The 18,912-nt window shown below is 37.4% G+C and overlaps 1 protein-coding gene across 1 annotated transcript in view; it reads left to right on the top strand.

Moving 5' to 3' along the window:
- Sptlc1 (serine palmitoyltransferase long chain base subunit 1) overlaps window positions 1–18,912 on the top strand; it is a 77,168-nt gene that overhangs the window by 34,802 nt on the left and 23,454 nt on the right. Inside the window, exons 7-12 of the mRNA XM_004644099.3 lie at window positions 6,141–6,270; window positions 9,679–9,768; window positions 14,181–14,288; window positions 15,738–15,833; window positions 16,873–16,969; window positions 18,249–18,303. Coding sequence (XP_004644156.1) covers window positions 6,141–6,270; window positions 9,679–9,768; window positions 14,181–14,288; window positions 15,738–15,833; window positions 16,873–16,969; window positions 18,249–18,303 — 576 coding nt within the window. The remainder of the gene's footprint in view (window positions 1–6,140; window positions 6,271–9,678; window positions 9,769–14,180; window positions 14,289–15,737; window positions 15,834–16,872; window positions 16,970–18,248; window positions 18,304–18,912) is intronic.

Below are 18,912 nucleotides of genomic sequence, written 5' to 3'. Positions count from 1 at the left end.
TGGTAGCCAGGAGTAGAGCTGAGGGACAACTGCAGAGAGGAAAAGGCAGAGGACCAGATGTAATACCCAAGGGCACACCTCTATAACCCACCCAGACACACCCAGAAGTGTGCTTTGGTAATCCCCACAGCAGTTCCCAAATCCAGTTGGGTTGACACAGTTAAGTTTAGCCAGCACATTACCCCAGAGTTCATCTCCCTAAGCTATATAACATGGTAACAATTTGGGTGCAACTTGAGACCATATTCATAAGTGAAATCAATTAGACTCACATGTATACACGTTCTCACTACTGTGAGAAGCTGAACAAGTAAACAGGACCCAAAATGTACGGTAGATATCATGAACTGGGAAGAAACTATTCAAAAGGAAAGAGAAGCAGATTGGGAAAAGGGTAAATGAAGGAAAGGAAAAGAGGGAAAAATAAATATATACATATATATGTATATATGTGTATATATATATATATATATATATATATATGATAGTTAATGTAAATATACTGCTAGTTTCCTTTAGTTCATTGAAAATAAAGATCTCTGGTAATATTGTTTAGATAATATCTCATGTCTATCTTGTATCCTGTGTAACTGCTCTGAAGATAATAGTATGTAATATATTATTGTTATTCTATTTTTTTGAAATTGTTTTCTTTCTATAATAAAAATAAATATTTTTTATGAAATTAATGAGAAAGCAACATTTTGCAAATAGAAGTGTTAGAATGACAGAGTATATAAAGTGATTAAAGATAGAGCTATAAATTTATATTGTAAAAAAAATTTAAAAATAAATTTATATTGTAATGAACCTTTTTCATAGCCATTTCCATTCCCAATAGTAAATCCAATAAAGGTGATATGTGACCTCTCGACTGGGGAAAAGAAATGATAATTCCACCTAGCATGTTACGGCTACCCTCTGTACAATAGAATATTCAGTAATCCCTTCTTAAAGCCTCAACTATTTTCCAATTTTATTTTTTTTTTAATGGAAGTGGGTATCAGGGATTCATGACCTTGCACTTTCCAGGCAGGTGATTATGCCAGTGAGCTATGCTCCTGACCCCTGAATTTTTCAAAAGTCAAAGTCTTTTCAGACTCAAGATACTCTTAACTTTGAAGCTCTCTAAAACTCAAATACAAGTTACATAATTCCAAGGTACAGGTTAGACATTCGCCTACCAAAAGGGAGGAATGGTGGGGAGCAGTGGATGAAAGGAAAACAAAAATCCAGCAGGGTAAACATTAAATCTTACGCTTTGTATCCAGAATCAGGGTCATATGGTGACCCCGGGTTCCTAAGGGCTTGGGCAGCCGCATAGCCTCCCTCAGGATCAACTTATAGTCTAGAGCTTTCCTCAACAGACATTCCATGATTCTGGCATCCCTGATTTCCTGTGGCTTCCACTGCATGTTCAACTTTGTTTCCATTTGCCTTCCTTTTTAGTACTTCTTTTGAAGTCTGATCTCTTACATTCTGTATGCTGTTAAAATCAAGGACAACGGCAAGGTCTGCTGCCAGTGGAAGCAGTAGCCAGGTCCCCTTGAGCCTTTGAGTGCCTGAATGGCTGAACATGGTAAAAAGAATCCTAGGGAATCAATTCCATAGCAGAGTTTCTTAAACATATATCCTAGCGACTCTTTTTAGGTAAAAAGCTGACTCTTTTGCACCCTTGAGCTGGTGTGATCTTGCCAATTTCTGAGATTCTCTGCAGGCATCTTTCTTCTTGTCCCTATAAAAAGTACTTAGTTTATTTTTAATGGTACCTTCTTTGATCCGAACTTTACACATACCTGCTTTCTGGCCACAATTTAAACTTCTTTTCTGCTCTGTCTTTTGGTCCTAATTCTCACTATAAATTTGTCTAACAGCAGCTAGCAGTACCCATGCTATTGCCTGAATATTGGGTTGCCTTGAAATTTCGTTTTCGAGACCAGTTATTCCTCTGACCTTTTTCTCTCTCCTGTAATAACTCAGGGAATGGGCAAGATACAGGATTTTGGGGGGGAAGGAGAGTTGTTATTGTTACTGTTTTATTTTTTGCCAGAGTGTAATACACGTGGCCTCTAGTCCAAATACCAATGTAGTCCTAGTTTCTGACTGAAACCTCTCAAACCTGGCCTTTGTTCATATTTTTGTCAACATTCTGGACTTCTCTGTCCCAAACAAAAATCATCCATCATGCTCTACTTATAGCATTATAGTTCTTCTCTATCCCACATCTCTAAACCTTTCTGAATTTCTCCCACAGTCCAATTTTAAAGGCTTCTGAACTACATGGGCATATATTGTTACAGCAGTGACCCCTATCCTCAGTACCAGTTTTCTGTGTTATCTTTCCTGTCTCTGAGACACAGTAACCAGCTTAAAGAAGAAGAGGCTTATTCTGGCTCAGAGTTTAAGAGGATTTAGTCCATGCTTAGCTGGCTACAAAGCACAAACATGGTAGAAAAACATGACAAAGCAAAGTTCATGGACTTAGAAAGCAGAACAGGGCTCAGAATCAGAGAGAAAGGGAAGAAAGCCTAGATATACCCACCCATACACACCCCAAAGTGTGCTATACTAATCCTGTTGACAGCTTCTGAGCCAATCAACTTGACACGATTGAACATAACCATCATAAACACCAACGTTTTAGATTCCACACGTGAGTGGTCCTGCTGTATTTGTCTCTTTGCTGGCTCATTTTACTTAGCATAGTGATCTCCAGAATTCTTATTTCCTCTTGCTGTATTGGACCCTTTGTCATTGTGTAATGACCTTTCTTTCTCCTTTTAACTCCTTTGATTTAAATGAAGTGCTTTCTTTTAGATTCCTTTGGCATGGAATATGTTATTGCATCCCTTCACTTTTAGTCCAGATATGTCATTAGAGGTGAAACAAGTTTCTTGCAAGCACATAATTGGGTCTTTATTTAATCTGTTTTGTTGCTGTCTTTCAGTTGGAGAATTTAATCCACTTGTATTCATGGTAATTATCAGTAGATGAGGTTCTTACTGTGGCCATTGTGTAATACATTTTTTAAATGGATTATTTGTAGTTCCTTTTTCTCTCTCATAATCTGCTGTTGTGGTTAAGTGATTTACTGTATTACTTCTACTCTATTTTGATTTATTGCCTATTGTTGAGAATTTGTCCATTGTATATTTTGTTTTGTATCTGCCATGTCCCTTGCAAAGTCATCCTTTGATTACAACAAGCTATTTTTAAATAGCAGCTTAAACATGATTATAAAAATAAGAAAATATACTACTAACAAAACTATACTTTTATTGTTCTGACATTTAGTTATTGATAACCCATCTTTATTGCCTATTTTTTAACTTTTTTTTTTGGCATGTTAGGTAAGAGTCTTCAGGGTGTTCAGGGTCTCACTACTAGATTGGACTCATAGTGATCTGCCTGTTTACAGCCTCCCAAGGGCTGGAATTACAGGCACAAGCCACCATGCCCAGTCCCAATTTCTATCTCAGCACACCCTGGGGGCAGAGCTGGCATGGTACATCCAGGGATCGAACCCCTGGTACTATAATCCGCTGAGCTATTTGGCCGGCCTCCCCTATCTCTTGACATTTTAATACAGTTATTCTGAATTTTTATTTTTTAGTCTTATTAAGATATGCCTTATACATGATGTTTACAATATTATTCTGAAATTGTCTGATTTTATCCATGAGTTTATGACTTCCATATTTTTTTCTGTTTCAGCTCTAACAGCTTCCTAGAGAATTTCTCATAGAAAAAGTCGGTTGAAGACTTATTTTCTCTAGGGGACAGCAAGATAGCTCAGCTAACTAAAGAGCCTGCTTAGGCAAGTTTAGGCAAGTGCAGGGACTACAGTTTGATCACCTGTACCACATGCCATGCCAGCCCTCCCCCCAGAACAGGCTGAGCTAGCCACCGAGTTCAGGCATAGTGGTGCATGTCTGTAATCCCAGCACTGGAGAAACTGAAAACAGGAGGATCACTATAAATCCAAGCTGCGTAGTAAGACCCTGCAACAACCAAATACATTAAAAAAAAAAAAAAAAAAACTTACATTCTCTCAGTTTTTATCTGGAAATGTCACCTTAGTTTCTAAAAAGTAGTTTTGCTGGGGACACTATTCTTGATTAACAGTTTTTTTTCCTCTCAGTACTGTGAAAATCTCATGCCATTGTCTCCTGATTTTTTTTTTTTTTTTTTTTTTTTTTTTCTGGTGGAACCAGGGGTTGAACTCAGCCCTTGCACTTGCCAGGGAAGTGCTTATTCTACTGAGCCACCTCCCTGGACCCTTGTCTCCTGATTTGTAAAATTCCTTGCTTTGAGGCAAACTGGAACACCTTTTTCTCTGCTGCAGTAAGAATGTCTTTGTCTTTCACTTCTGATAACTGGATTATGATTATGGTGTGTCCTGAGGTAGACTTGCTGGTATGAAATCAGATTGGTGACCTTTGCCCTTCCTATGCCTCAACATTGGTGTCCTCAGGTTGCAAAGTTTGCTGTTACTGTTCTTTGAATAAACTTTCTACCCTTTAACATTCTCAGGTCTGTCTTGGACCCAATTAAATAAAATATTTCCTTTTTTAATATTGACCCAGATATCCTATGATCTTTTTCATTCCTCTTCTTCTTTTTTTTTTTTGGTGGTTGTTGTTCTTTTGTTTTTGTTCTCCTTCAGCTGAATTTTCAAGTAGCTTTTTTTTCAGGCTCATTCTGGTTTGTTTGATCTATTTTGTTTTTCGCAACATATGCCTTATATCATGCTTTATTTACTGTTTTCCTCACTTTGTTGATTTTGTTTGAATATTAAATAACTATTCAATCTGTTTTCCTCAAGTTCATTGAGGTTTTCTTAAAACTACTGTTCTAGATTCTTCTGAGAGTTTCTCCAGATTATGAACTGACCACCTTATTTTGAATCTTAGATGAAGTCATGGTTCACTGCAAGCACTTGATGCTTGTTGTTGTGCTAAAATGTCTGTGTAGTGAAGGATCAAGAGCTCATTACTGTTTTCCTAGTCTGGGCTGTGTGTCCCTACCTTTCCAGAAATCCTAAGCATATCGTTTACTTTCTCTAGCCATGGAGTCACTTCCATTATTTTCACACTGACTGGCACCCAAGTCCAGGTTTGCCAAATCTGCTGGTGGTCTGTGTCCCTCTTTGTACAATAGAGGGCAGTCCAAGCCCACATTTGTGTCATAGCTAGCTTGTTGTTCAAAACAAACCAGAAAAGGTCTAGAAAAGGTAGTCCACCTCCACAAGCCACTGTCTGAAGCCAGGCTTGACCTACACACTTTATCCATAGTCACACTGGGGCTGTCCAGTCCCGGAGCCCTACTCACCTCCACTAATAACTCAGGTAGGGATTTCTTCATTGCTGCTGGGAGATGACAGTCCTGGTTTTCCAATAGGCCTCCTCTGACACCACCCAACTAGAGATGAGGAAGGCACCCCATTATAGCCTTTGAGGAGATGGAAGATTGTACTTTTCCTATGGTGTACGCCAAAACCATGGTGGGAGTGGTATATGTCCAGTGTTTCTAGCTAACTTTGTGAAAGTCTCAGCTCACTACATGGCCTTTTCTGACACCTGCCTGGGAAGAGTACAGGTTGCCTTATATAGCTAACACCTCAAAGTTTGGAGTTTAGGTTCCACTCAGCTTCTTCTGTTGTAGGTAAATTTGAGACCTTGGTGTTTGCAGTGGTGTTTGGCCATAGTTGAGTGGTGACTTTCTAAAAACTTCCAGCTATGTGTCTAGCTGGGCTGCCAGTATTGCTTCTCATGGTAATATATTGGTAGGATAATCTGTCAATCAAAGCAGAGGTGCTACTGATATGAAAATGCAGCAGTATTTGATGTATTTCTTAGAAAGAGTAAGTATTGAGTAAACTGATAGGCAATCCATAGAAAGAAGCATACTGATTTCAGAGAGGTTAGAATTTGGCAAGAGTATGCTTCTTGGAAGAGATTAAATATGGTCACGTGAAAAGGACCAGCAAAGTGAAGAGCAAACAGGATCCATGAGTGTTCAAACATGTTTTCTTTGCTGTGCTTCAGTAACAGAGACTGGTCAACTTAAAAAGTAACATTCCTTTTCTGAGAACATTGCTGAGGCCTTTTAACATATTTGAAACTCTTTCTTCCTTGCAGAGATAGAGCAGCTTGCTTTGCTATTCAGAAAGGATTACAGGCCTCACGTAGTGACATTAAGTTATTTAATCATAATGATGTGGCTGACCTGGAGCGACTACTAAAGGAACAAGAAATCGAAGATCAAAAGGTATTATTCTTTTGAAGAAAATTATGCAGCTTTTTTGTACTTTCTAACCAGCTAACTTATGTTTGTAATTGTTATTTGCCATTGAGAACTTTCCCACCAATTACATTTGATATTAATAAGGGTTTTTCCTGTGGGAGAGCCTGGTCTGATTGTAGTTGCCTTCTCATTGCCACCGTTAAGTATGTCAGGTTTCAGGAGAGGTGTTCCGGGCTGCATTCTAAGGGGGTTGAGGGCAGAGACTGACAGCATACACTTGTGGGCAGGAGATACTTGCTCGGCTTGGCATAGTAGCTCCCAAACTCATGAATTCACTTCACAGTAAATCAGGTACTAGTTGCATGGAACAGAGAATGGCCGAAGATCTCAATGTGTAAATTTATGAGCAAACTGAGGTCCCTTGTCCCTAGCCCAACCTCACTCTGGACCTCTGACAGCTATTGACTGTGGGAAACGACTACCTTAAACAAAATCTGCTCCTGTTTTGCAGCTGGTTTCAGTTTTTTATTTCCAGGCCTCGAGCCCTGGTAGTTTGGTAGCAGCTCCTTTGTTCTGATTAGAGAATCGCACTGAGGAAGTATATTCAGAGCGTCACTCTTAGGATTAGTTTTAGAACATGCGGTTCAAGTGGACTCCACTGATGCCACTTCTTTAGAGCTAGTGTGACCTATAAAAATGCTCACCACAGTCTTTAATTTTGTATTAATTTCCATTTTCTTACATATTTGCATTATTCATTAAGGATTTTGTCATCTTTTTGAAGGACTCAACCTACTAGTGATAGCACATGAATACACACATTCTTACAATGAGTGTGCACAAACTCACCATTTTATGTTCCCATCTTCCATAGGCCAGTGTTTCATATTTACACAATTTAGAAAAGTCTGCAGGGAAATAAATCTAGTATTGCACCCATTCTCCTAAATAGAGGTTCCTTCTTCTGACCTAGTAGTAGAGCACAGCCGCCCAGCTCGGGAAGTTCTGCCACCGTGCCAGCGTGCCTGCAAGGCCAGATGCTGCAGGCTGCTCTGTGGAGTTGAGTTGGTGCACGTTTGCACAGTCACATTAAGGTTTCATGTATTTTCTGTAAGATAATCCATGAAACATTTTTATGAATACCAGTAAGAAATAAAATTGAATTTGGCTTACTTAAAGCTCTACTTTAGCCAGGGAGGTAGCTCAGTAAAATAAGTGTCTGTCTGCCTGTCAAGCACAGGGTCCTGAGTTCAATCCCCGGTACCACAAAAAAAAAAAAAAAAAAAATTAAATGCTTGAAATTTTACTTTTCCTGCCATGTGTAGACTTTCTAAATGACTTTATTTTCAGTTTTATAAATAGTCCCTTTTCAATTTCAAGTTCTTGTAAATTACATATCTGTTAACTCTTAATGTTTTCTACTTGGACACCTATCTCTTTGAAGAAAATTAAAATACTTCAATTTAGTCTAGATTGGGATTGTAAAAGGACTATGCATAACTATGTACAAGGGAAAAACAGCTTTTCCTTCCTAGTAACTAAGGAAGTTAGGCCAGGAAGTTTTCCCTGTCCAATTAGGACATATTTTTAGTAGTAATAATATTAACACAGATGTGCTATCATGAAAGATACTCCTGTAACACTGAGAAGAGCTTAACTGAGCATGGTTTTAGGATAAAATATATATATGATAGGATCATTACATATCCCCTTTGATTTAAACTTGAGGTTGTCATTAGAAAATAATTGCAAATGTCAAAGGTTGAAGAATATTTGCAAAGTGAGAGAAACTAAACAAATCCAACATTAGGAAAATACATAATTGGTGGTATTCCCACAAGCTATATGTCTACTAATATCATGTTTTGAATTACTTGTGCTTGCCAGGAATGAGGGCACATTGGAGGCTGAGCCAGGAAGATCACTGCAGGTTTGAGATCAGCCTGGGCTACATAATGAAGTCAGGGCCAGCCTCTGAAAAATAAAACAAGACAAAAATTGACTTGTGTTTTATTCCACTAAATAATGTAGAAATGTTCACAGCATAGTAATTTTTAAATCAACTTGGAAAATTATTACACTAAAATCTTGAACAAAGTAAAATATGTTTATACATATAATGTATAAGAAAGACAAAAATTATCACTTCATAATATAGCCAATTTTAAAATTCTTTTTTATACTTTTCTGCTTCTTAAGGTGAATATTCCTATGATGAATATTTTAAAATTGTAAGAAAATACTTTAGCTTGAATATGGCCTAGTGACAAATCATTTGCCTAACATGCATAAAGCTCTAGATTCTAGCTCTGTTGAATGAGAAAAACTTAGAAAATGCTTCACTTTGGGGAGGGGAATGTGGCCCCCTGGAAATACAACTGGCTTCTGTTCCTTAAGGATTCTACAGATCCATGCTGCTGACTTGGGAGCTTTTGGTTCTCGGCTAGCAGAGAATGTGAGGAAATTGAGCAAGCTCACTGATACATACTTCTGTAGACCTCAACAAATACGCCTTTTGTGTGTTAACAGTGGAAGATCCTCAAATACCCACTTAAGTGTTGCTCTCATACCTGAGTTTCCATCTATAGGAGTAGAATCTTAGGGACAGGAAACCTGTGAGTAGCAATGTAGTGGCAAATTATCTGTAGATCTCATTTTTTCCCACATGGAGAATCTCAGATTCAATTGTGAGAGAAATGTCAATGACCGGCTGTGAGCAGAGTGGAGAAGTATTTATTGTTTGAACTTAGCCCTCCACCCCACCACCATGGCCATCACTGGGCTAAATGATAATAATAATAATGGTAATAATTGAGTTTTACTTAACAGATATTTTAGTAGATGAGGGAGCTCAAAATTTCTTGTTTTGTAACTTTTAATCATGGAAAATTGCTAACATATATGAAGGCAACACTGATGCAGCCCATATGCATTTCTCCCAACATTGTTAGGAGTGTCCCGCCAATCTCGTGCATCTTTGACCCCCCCATTCCACAGCCCGTCTCCACAATGGAGACAGTTATGATGCTGATCTTCGTTATAATTCTTTCTTTTAGCGAATATATGTGGACATCGATATATGCAAATCTTAGCCATACAATTTTGACCAAGGTAACCTAGGCATTAGTGCTTCATCATAATGTGCAACATTTCCATCGCTGATTTCCTCTGGCCCCATCTCACTCACTGTGGGTATAGAAAGTTTCCTCTGTGTAGTCTGTGCTTTAACATCGTCAGAGCACCTGGCTTAGGTATTGGTGTGAACTGATAAAATATGTCACTGTTCATCGCAGAATTAACAGGATTTCAACATTGAGCTGTAAATTCTCTCAGACCATTTTTTAAATGAATATTGTGAGATGTGGGCATACACAATAGGTTTTGTATTTGGAATTATGAAAACATAAGATGTTGGATTCTTTTTTTTTAAAGAATCCTCGCAAAGCTCGTGTGACTCGACGATTCATCGTAGTAGAAGGATTGTATATGAATACCGGAAGTATTTGTCCCCTTCCAGAGTTGGTAAGCAGCCATGTTTAATCATAATTGTAGTATTCAGACTTTTGGGCAGATAGACCTTATCTTATCACATATTTATGGCCACAGTTAATGTTAGTACAAAATACACCTACTCTAAGTATAGTTTGATAAATTTTAACAGATTATATATACACCATCGGACCAGCATCACAGTCAGGACACAAAACATTGCCATTATTCCAGTTGATTACCTCATATCTCTTTGTAGTCACTGCATATCTTTGACCCCAGGTAGCCACTGATGTCCTTTCTGTTCCCAAAGACTAGTTGCACTTTTGTAGAATTTCATTTAAATGAAAGCAAATGTATTTTGTAAAACTCAACTTTTTACTTTTTCCAGTAAAAGCAGTGTACTGTTTTTAGAAACTGACATTTTCCTGATCGGTGTGAAATCCACATAGCCCAGAATTAATCACTCTAATAAAATGGGCAGGGCAGTGACACTGAGTGTGTTCACCATATTATATAGCTGTGGACTCTGCCTAGTTTTGAAACCCCATCCTATTAAGCAGTTATTTTCCACATTCCTCTCCCTCTAGTTTCTGGAAGCCACTAGTCTTTTTTTTGTTTCTTTAGATGTACTTAATCTGCATATTTCCTATGAATGGCCGCATACAGCTTGAAACTTTCTGTGTCTGGCGTCATTCACTAGCATAATGCTTTCACAGTTCATCTATGTTGTACTGTGTATTAGGATTTCATTCTTTTTTAATGCTGAGTAATGTTGCATTGTATGGGTTTACCACATTGTGTGTGTTTGTCTGCACATGGTGTTTTGCTTGTGTTTGTCTTTTGGTTATTGTGAATAATGCTGCTGTGAACTTGCTTGTTTTGTGTATATTATTTAATAGTGTAGCTGCCGGATCATACAGTAACCAAGGATCCACCATTCTGTTTTTCTTACCAGCTGCACTGTTTCATGTTCCCATCAATAATGTTCTAGGGTCCCACTCTTCCTACATTTCCTGACTCTCAAAAGCTTTGCTTTTATGGTTTCAGATGGCTTTGCTGTCACTAAATGATGAGGCTCTCAGCCTTTCACCATTGAGTATGATATTAGCTGTGAGTTTTTCTTAAATATCCTCTGTCAGGTTAAGTTCCTTTTAGGTTATAATTTGTTCAGTGTGAGAGGTTCTCAAATGCTTTTTCTGTATCAAGAGAGGTGAGTCATGGTTTTTCCTTCACTCTGATGATGTCATCTTCTGAATCAACTGATTTCCTCAGATGAGCCACCCTTACATTTGGCTATTAAGATTTGAATCTAATAGTCTCTTAATTGTATAAGTTTCAAAATAAGGTCTTCATATATTTTTAATAGTTACCATTATTTGTGCTAAGGATGTAACACAGTAGTCGAGTGTTTGCCTAGCCTGCACAGGGCTCTGGATCCAAAGCCTAACACTCACACAGAAAAAGTATTTGTACTTTTAAAGAAATCCAAATATATCTGAAATAGTATTATAAGACTTTTCTTCTTTCTAGTTTTGTTCGTGAAGAAACTGGTAGGAAATTGTGAGGGAGGTGGAGGACCAAAGCATCCTAGAACTTTATGTTACAGGTCTGCAGTCATAAAACATTGTGAATAAAACAAATATGATGCAACAGTATGGGAACTACTCAAATATATGTTGCTATGGGTTGTATCTAAGTGTGTCCCCCAAAAGCCTCCTGTAGTCAAGCAGTAAGCTTCTAGAGTTTTTGGTCTAGTGCTGGGATTATGGGTGTGAGTTCTGCACCCACCCTAGTGTGGGTAGCCTGCATTCAGTATAAAGAAGTAAAAGAGACTTGCTCTGCTGCTTTTCTCTTTTTACTCTTGCTACTTCTGTAGTTTTCTACCATCATGAATTGCTGCCCTCTATTATATAGCACTCTGCCTTGGAGTCGGCAGAGTATGCACTAAAACCTCCATTAACTGTGAGCTAAATAAAGCTTTTCTTCCCTAATTTTAAGTGTCAGATATTTTGTCCCAGCAATGAGAAAAGTAACCAAAACATTTGTCACCATTGTTTAAAGGTTACATGATGCATATTAACATTTGACCTGGATTCCAGTCTTGTTTCACTGCTCTGTTTCTATGCTAGTGTTATTACTAAATGTTTTCTGAAACATGATTTTTGGATACTAGGTAAATATTTCACTAAGGAATAGAAAAGAGTCATGTTGAAAAGATGTAATTGTCCCAAAATTAATTCACTCAATATTGAAAATCCAACCAAAAGCTTACCGAGTATCTCTGCTCATTGACTGTTGAACAACGAGAATAGCCAGTAAAAAGTTGATGGTAGAGCACTATTAAGCCAGGTGTGATGGTACTACCCTGTGATCTCAAAAGCTGGAAGGCTGAGGTAGGAGGATTGCTGAGATTGAGGCCAACCTGGGCTACATAGTTCAAGCCCACCTTGAACTACAGAGTGAGACACTGTAAAAACAAAAATAAAAACAGAATGTAAACAATTAGAAGAAACTTGTGGTATGGGACATCAAACCATCTTATATATTGTGTATGTTATTTCTATAGTTTTAGTGCAATAAAGATCTTAATAATTCAGCCTATAATTATAAAAAGAACACAAGAAAGAACACAAGAATCAGAAGTCCTGAGAGTCCAAATGATTCTCATATCATTTTCATAAAAATGTATTGCCTGATAACTGCTGTACTTTAATTAATGACTATATAAAAATAATCATCATTGGTCATTCGAGAAATGCAAATTAAAACAATAATAAAATTCAACCTCACCCCAGGAAGAATGGCTATCATCAGGAAATCAACCAATAGCAAATGCTGATGGGACTATGGGAAAAAAAGAACCTTTCTCCACTGTTGGTGGGAATGTAAACTGGTATAATTGTTATGTAAATCAGTGTGGAGATTCCTCAAATAGCCAGGATTAGAGGTCCCATTTGACCTATCTGTTCCCCTTCTGGGTAACTTCCCAAAAGAATCAGACTGTTACACCTCAGGCATATGTACACACCCATGTTTATAATACCACTATTTGTAATAGCTAAATCTTGGATACAACCCAATCTGCCCATTAACTGAGAAATGTTTCCATCAGTAACTTTTGTTGTTGTTGTTTGTGTTTTCTTTTCTTTTCTTTCTTTTTTTTTTTTTTTTTTTTTGGTGGAACCAGGGATTGAACTCAGGCCCTTGTGCTTGCCAGGGAAGCACTGATTCCACTGAGCCATTTCCCCAGCGCCCTTAACTGAGAAATAGATAAAAAAGATATGGTGTTTTTATTCAATGGCATACTACTCAATTATAAAGTGATAAAGTTGAGGCGTTTATAGGTTAATGAATATAACTAGAAATCGTATTCATAAGTGAAATAAATCAGCCTTTCATGCATAAACATTATATTGTCTTTCTAGTGTAAGAAGCTGAATGGATAAATAAGACCCAAAATGTACACTAGATGTTGTGAAATGGGAAGAAACTACTCAGAAGTAAAGAAACTGGAATGGAAAGGAAAAAAGAATGGGAAAGGAAAAAATACATACATACATATACACACGTGATAGTTAAGATGGTTATACTATGAGTTACTGTTCTTTGAAAAAAAGATTTCTGCCTATATTGTGTGATCATTTTTCATGCCTATATAATATGAGCAATTACTTTGAAGATAATATACAATGTACTAACCATTGTTTATCTTTTATAGTATTGTTTTGAAATTTTATGCCATTATTTTATTGCTTATTTAATATAAAAAATAAAAGTTGCTTTGTCCTATCTCTGATATCAGTTTAAACTAGATCAGGTTAGAAACCTGGAGTATGCTTGATTGTCATACTTAACCTTCTTTGTAAAGTTGCCAGCATACTCACATAGGCAGTGCTACTGGGGTGCTTTCAGATTTCATTTTCTGTGAGCCTCTGATCACGTTTCTGTCAGCCAATCAGTGCATAACTTATTTTGTGAGTGTTTCTGTATAAAGATCCCTTATTCAGTACGTACTGCTGATTCATTCACACTGAATTTTTCCCCAAATGGAGCTTCTTCAGCATTTGCTCATGAGGCATTGCAGGTCCTTTTTTCACTACGAAGTCTAGACAACACCTCACCTGGGCCATCTTAAGCAGTAGAGTCACCAGCAAAAGCACAAAACTCAAAAACATGACAATAACCCTGGCACCAGGTTGTTTGTTAGGTAACTTGGCTCCAGCCTGCACCGTGGCCACATGTGCACGTGTCTGCTGGTACTGTGGGAATAGATGGTGGCTGACTTTAGGTTACAAATAAATGTTAGCAGGTAAGTGAGCTTAGAAACACAGAATTCAGGGTCAACTATATATACTTTTTCGGGTTTAATTTTTTTCTTTGAAATATATTCTACTTAATGCTAATCTTCAGTGCTTTGAAGTTGTGTTTTATTTCATATGTAGGTTAAGTTAAAATACAAATACAAGGCAAGAATCTTTCTGGAGGAAAGCCTTTCCTTTGGCGTTCTTGGGGAGCATGGCCGAGGCGTCACTGAACACTATGGAATCAGTGTAAGTTCTTTGTGTTGGAGAAGTCTGCCCCCATAGTAGGCATGTGGTTCTGTTCTGCTGAATGAATTGTCATAGCCTGAAGACACCACCCCTTGGAGGGTCATAACTTTGGTTTCTGTGACTTCACTGAATCCAGGATCTATATAGCTAATCTGACGAGGGGATCCTCTTTCCCCTGGAATTTATGTTCTGTTTACATGGAGTGTTTAGGTTTGACTTTTCATGTTTTGTTTTTCTCACACCAGTTCAATTTTACCTAATATATATTAAAATCATTTAGAATTCCTGTAGTAGTTTTTTGAAAAGTGTTGATAATAGTAGAAGGGTTCCTATATTTAAACATCTTTATCCCATGTAATTTGTGTATGTAAGAGGTAACAGGCCATGCATAGCGTATCTATGTGGGTGCACAGAAACGGGTGCGCACACATCCACATCCACATGCATATATGTGGTGCCCGAAACCTCACTGGCTTGTATTCAGCAAAGTTCCTAAAGGCTCCAGGTAATTGGAGTGAGTATGCCTTTTGTCCTTCTGGTGGAGGAAATGGACCAGAATGGCCCAGGTACGTAATGAATTTCAGTCTCTGAAGCACAGTGAGGGGTAAATTATTGTGGTTTCAGGGTGTTTTTTCACCAAAATGTGTGCATTTAAATCTTTGTGTGACAAAGTGAATTACAAAATCTAAAATGCCCGTTGATTATCCCAGTACCCATACTGTCCTAGAGATAAATGTAGTGCAGAGTAAATGCCATGTGATTTAATTGGAAGCATAGTCATCTAGGACACATTGACATTCACAGAAAGATTATTGCAAGCAAATTTAGCAGAAGAATGAAGCCCTTTTAAGTCATGAAAATTCTTTAAAAAGGAAAAACACGAACTTTTCTAATTTTTGTAAATGTTGTCAACAGTTGTCACAGAGATAATATGCTCGCGGGACTAAGAATAAGAGCAGCATGTAGAGACCTTACTTAGGTCCAACTTCAAGCAGATGTGAAAGTTCATCAGGCAGGGATATTTGAAAACCATTGATCTATGGAACACTTAGAAACACAGCAGAGGAGATCCAATGAGCCGTTGCCACAGCCCTGAGAAAGTTCTTGCTGTATGCCTACTGTGTCCCTCTAACGGTACTAGGAGCTGGAGTAAGATGAGGACTAAATGAGTTCTGAGGAGGAGGGATCTAGGAACCCAAAATCCTAGAGTATGTTATTTATCTTGAATATATTCTATGGGATAAGACAGCTTGCCCACTGTTTTGGCAAGGAAATAATATTATGTGCCCCTGCCTATTTTTTTCTTTCAAACAGCTTCAGATTCCATCTCTCTTTGAGTTCAGGTGTGACTGATATTGTTTGTGTTGAAATTGTGTTTATGCTTCATATTGCCTTTTTTTCCCATTTAACTCAAGGAATAATTACTGCTTTTTCCTACTTTTCTGGCAGATTGATGACATTGATCTTATCAGTGCCAACATGGAGAACTCACTTGCATCCATAGGCGGTTTCTGTTGTGGCAGGTCTTTTGTAATTGACCACCAGGTAGGACTTTGTCAAAAACAAGAAGAATGTGAGACCAATCAGTCCCTTGGGCAGAATTTCACTTCAAAATAAAATTCTATTATCAGTTCATCACAGTTTTTATTTAGAAACAGATATTAAAACAGTTTACTGGTTAGAGAAATGCCTAACACTGGGATTCCAGAAGAATGACTGTTACCAATGCTGAAGCGGCTGCAGGAGATAAAGGCACTCTTCTGCACTGTTGGTGAGAACATAAATTAGTAAAACAACTATGGAAATCAGTGTAGAGATTATTCAAAAAACTAAAGCTAGAAATTCCATTCATCCCAGCTGTTCCCCTTTAGGTATCTTTCCAAAAGATTTAAAGGCATCATAATGCAGTGATACGTGCGCACCCATTTTATAGCAGCACATTTCATAAGTAAACCTTGAAAGTGGCCTGTATGTCCACAAGCAGATGATAAAGAAAATGTGATTATGCACAGTGCACTACTCTGCCATAAAGAAAATCTGAGTCATTTGTAGAAATATAGATGCACCTTGAGACCATTTTATGCAAGCTTAAATTTTGTCAGACTTTTCATGTGTGAGAAATTCTGAGTAAAAATAAAGAACAAAATAAAAGATAGATAATAGGAGGTAGGGAGAACTTTCTCAAAGAGGAAGGGACTTGAGATGAAGGGAAGAAAAAGAAAACAAAAGAAAGGGGATGAAGAAAGATATAGGGATGTTGTACCAAAACAAAAAAGATGATCAAGAGATGGAGAAAGGAGGAAAGAGGATGAAAAAAAGTTTTTAAGATATGTTACATGCATATACCAGCTTCTCACAAGCATTGTAAATATTATGCACTACACGCATACTAATAAACAAAAATAAAAAATTCACTCACTAATCTTTATCTTTAGAAATTGTTTCCCTTACAAGTCTTGTTTTTGTTACCTGTGCAGATCTTACCCCTCACCATGTGTGCACACTTCAGTAGGTACTATAGAGATTTGGCCTCAGAACACTTCATCCAGAAAGAGTTGATGTTGTTTACTTATTTTTTTCTCAGCGACTCTCTGGCCAGGGGTACTGCTTTTCAGCATCTTTACCTCCCCTATTAGCTGCTGCTGCCATAGAGGCCCTCAACATCATGGAAGAGAATCCAGGTATAACATTTAAAATCAGGTTACGTTAACTGTGTTCCTCACTTGCTTTTTGGAGACATTAGGCAGAAAAAAAAAATTATTTACTAGACAAAACTCTTGACTCTGAATTACAAGTTCATCTTCCCTAAACCAAAAGCCAAAGTCAAAATCAAAAGTGCTCCAAAATCTAAAACTTTTCTGAGCATGGGCATATTTCATATGTTAGTTTTCAGGCTAGGGAAGCTTAGCCTGTAATGTCTATCAAGTTTGACGCAATCAGAAAACTCTGAAGTCTGAAATGTTTCTGGTCCCCAGCATTTTATGTAAGGGCCACTCACCTATGCATAAGATTGATGGGAAGAGTAGCAGGGAAGGAAGTGTCTTGCCTGCTGTGGGCTAGAGCTTCTGTTCTGTGCTCAGGGTTGGCTGCTCCAGCCGGCAGTAGTACTGTGAAGGGGAGGGATAGGAGTACAGGCCTTACACACTTTCCTTTGGGTAAGTGGCCAGTTTCCAATAGGTTTTCTGAGTAATTACCTGAAGTGGGATGCTTTTGGTTCATATAATTTTGTAAATATTGTTAGTTTTTTCCTTTGCCTTTGATTCAACTGGTACTAAGCTAAGCCTAGTTTAGCAACAGTGGGCAAAAAGAAAGCCAACTGAGGACTGAGAATTTAAAATGTGGTATTTGACTCTAATATTACTGGCTTAAAAGCTTCACACTGGGGCAGTGGGGGTCGATCTTGCCTGGGATTCCTGAATCCATAGCACTGATTCAGGGAATCAGAAGACCTGAGTGTGTCCCTGTCTCTATGTAGTACAGAGACACACTCAGGTTCTCATCATGAGATAGCCTGGCACCTCTGTCTCCTGATCAAATACTTTTGCTTAAATTTCCCTTGAATAAATAGAAACTATCCAAAAAATTACTTTTCCATGATAGATTTTTCAAAGTTGTTTAAAATAAAAAGAAAACTACATAGTAGACTTCTTTCTTTTGTTCTTAAACTCAGTTATCTATAGAATTTTGGCATAAATGAGAGCCATTATTTTTGTTGGAAACTAGTATTCCAGATTTTGATGAAAATGGGGTGGCAAGGTGAGAGGAGGTGAGTTCAGTGTTAAAGATAAAGAATGGGCCCCCAGAGGAATGTGAGTCTCTGGATCTCTGTTAATTTGTGGTCAGATTTTCTAGTGCATGTTAAATTGAAAAACTAAATTTGAGCTGGGCCACTACAGTATACTGAGGTTAGTCAAAGCAGATGTTCCAAATGTATCAACAAATGTGTTCTTTTCCATTCAGATATTTTTGCACTATTAAAGAAAAAGTGCCAACAGATTCACAAAGCTTTACAAGGGTAAGTGTTCACTTTCAACCAACATGAAATTTATCAATACCATGCTTAACAAAGGAAAAGTTTAAATTTGATAGGCTTGGCTATATTTAAATTACCTGGCAGGTAAGAAACCAGAAACTTAATCACCTCAAATTTCTTTGTGTAAAATTAACATGTCTTTGGTTGTTGGTTTAAAGAAACATGCCTTTGTTTTTCTAAAAAATTATTTTTTTTTAATTTAATTTAATTTTTTTCTTTTTTTTTCCTATACTTTTATTGATAAGCAAATAGCAATGAGACAGTTTCAAATCAAATTGGTAGGACAATTTCAACAATTAACATATTGCATACATTCTTCCTAGTGGTTAATTGCTGTATAAGATGAGGACATGATATCCTTCCTATTTACAAACGCCATTAGAATCAATCATTCTATTCATTAAGAGAATGTAACTATATATCTATCCTAACCACTTTGAATACACAGATACAAAATGGATATTCATCTGTATACCCTTTTTTTGTTAAGTTTCATTATTTGAATATTATAGGTGTGTAAACTCAGCAAAATATTCTAATAGAGTCCAGTAGTCCATAATACTATTGGGTCTTCCGCTTCACTGGCAATGT

Source organism: Octodon degus, unplaced genomic scaffold (genome assembly GCF_000260255.1).
Source record: "Octodon degus isolate 3935 unplaced genomic scaffold, OctDeg1.0 scaffold00192, whole genome shotgun sequence".
NCBI classification, from domain to species: Eukaryota; Metazoa; Chordata; class Mammalia; order Rodentia; family Octodontidae; genus Octodon; species Octodon degus.
The sequence above is the reverse complement of the archived record's forward strand: the minus strand, read 5'-3'. Positions and strand labels throughout refer to the sequence as shown.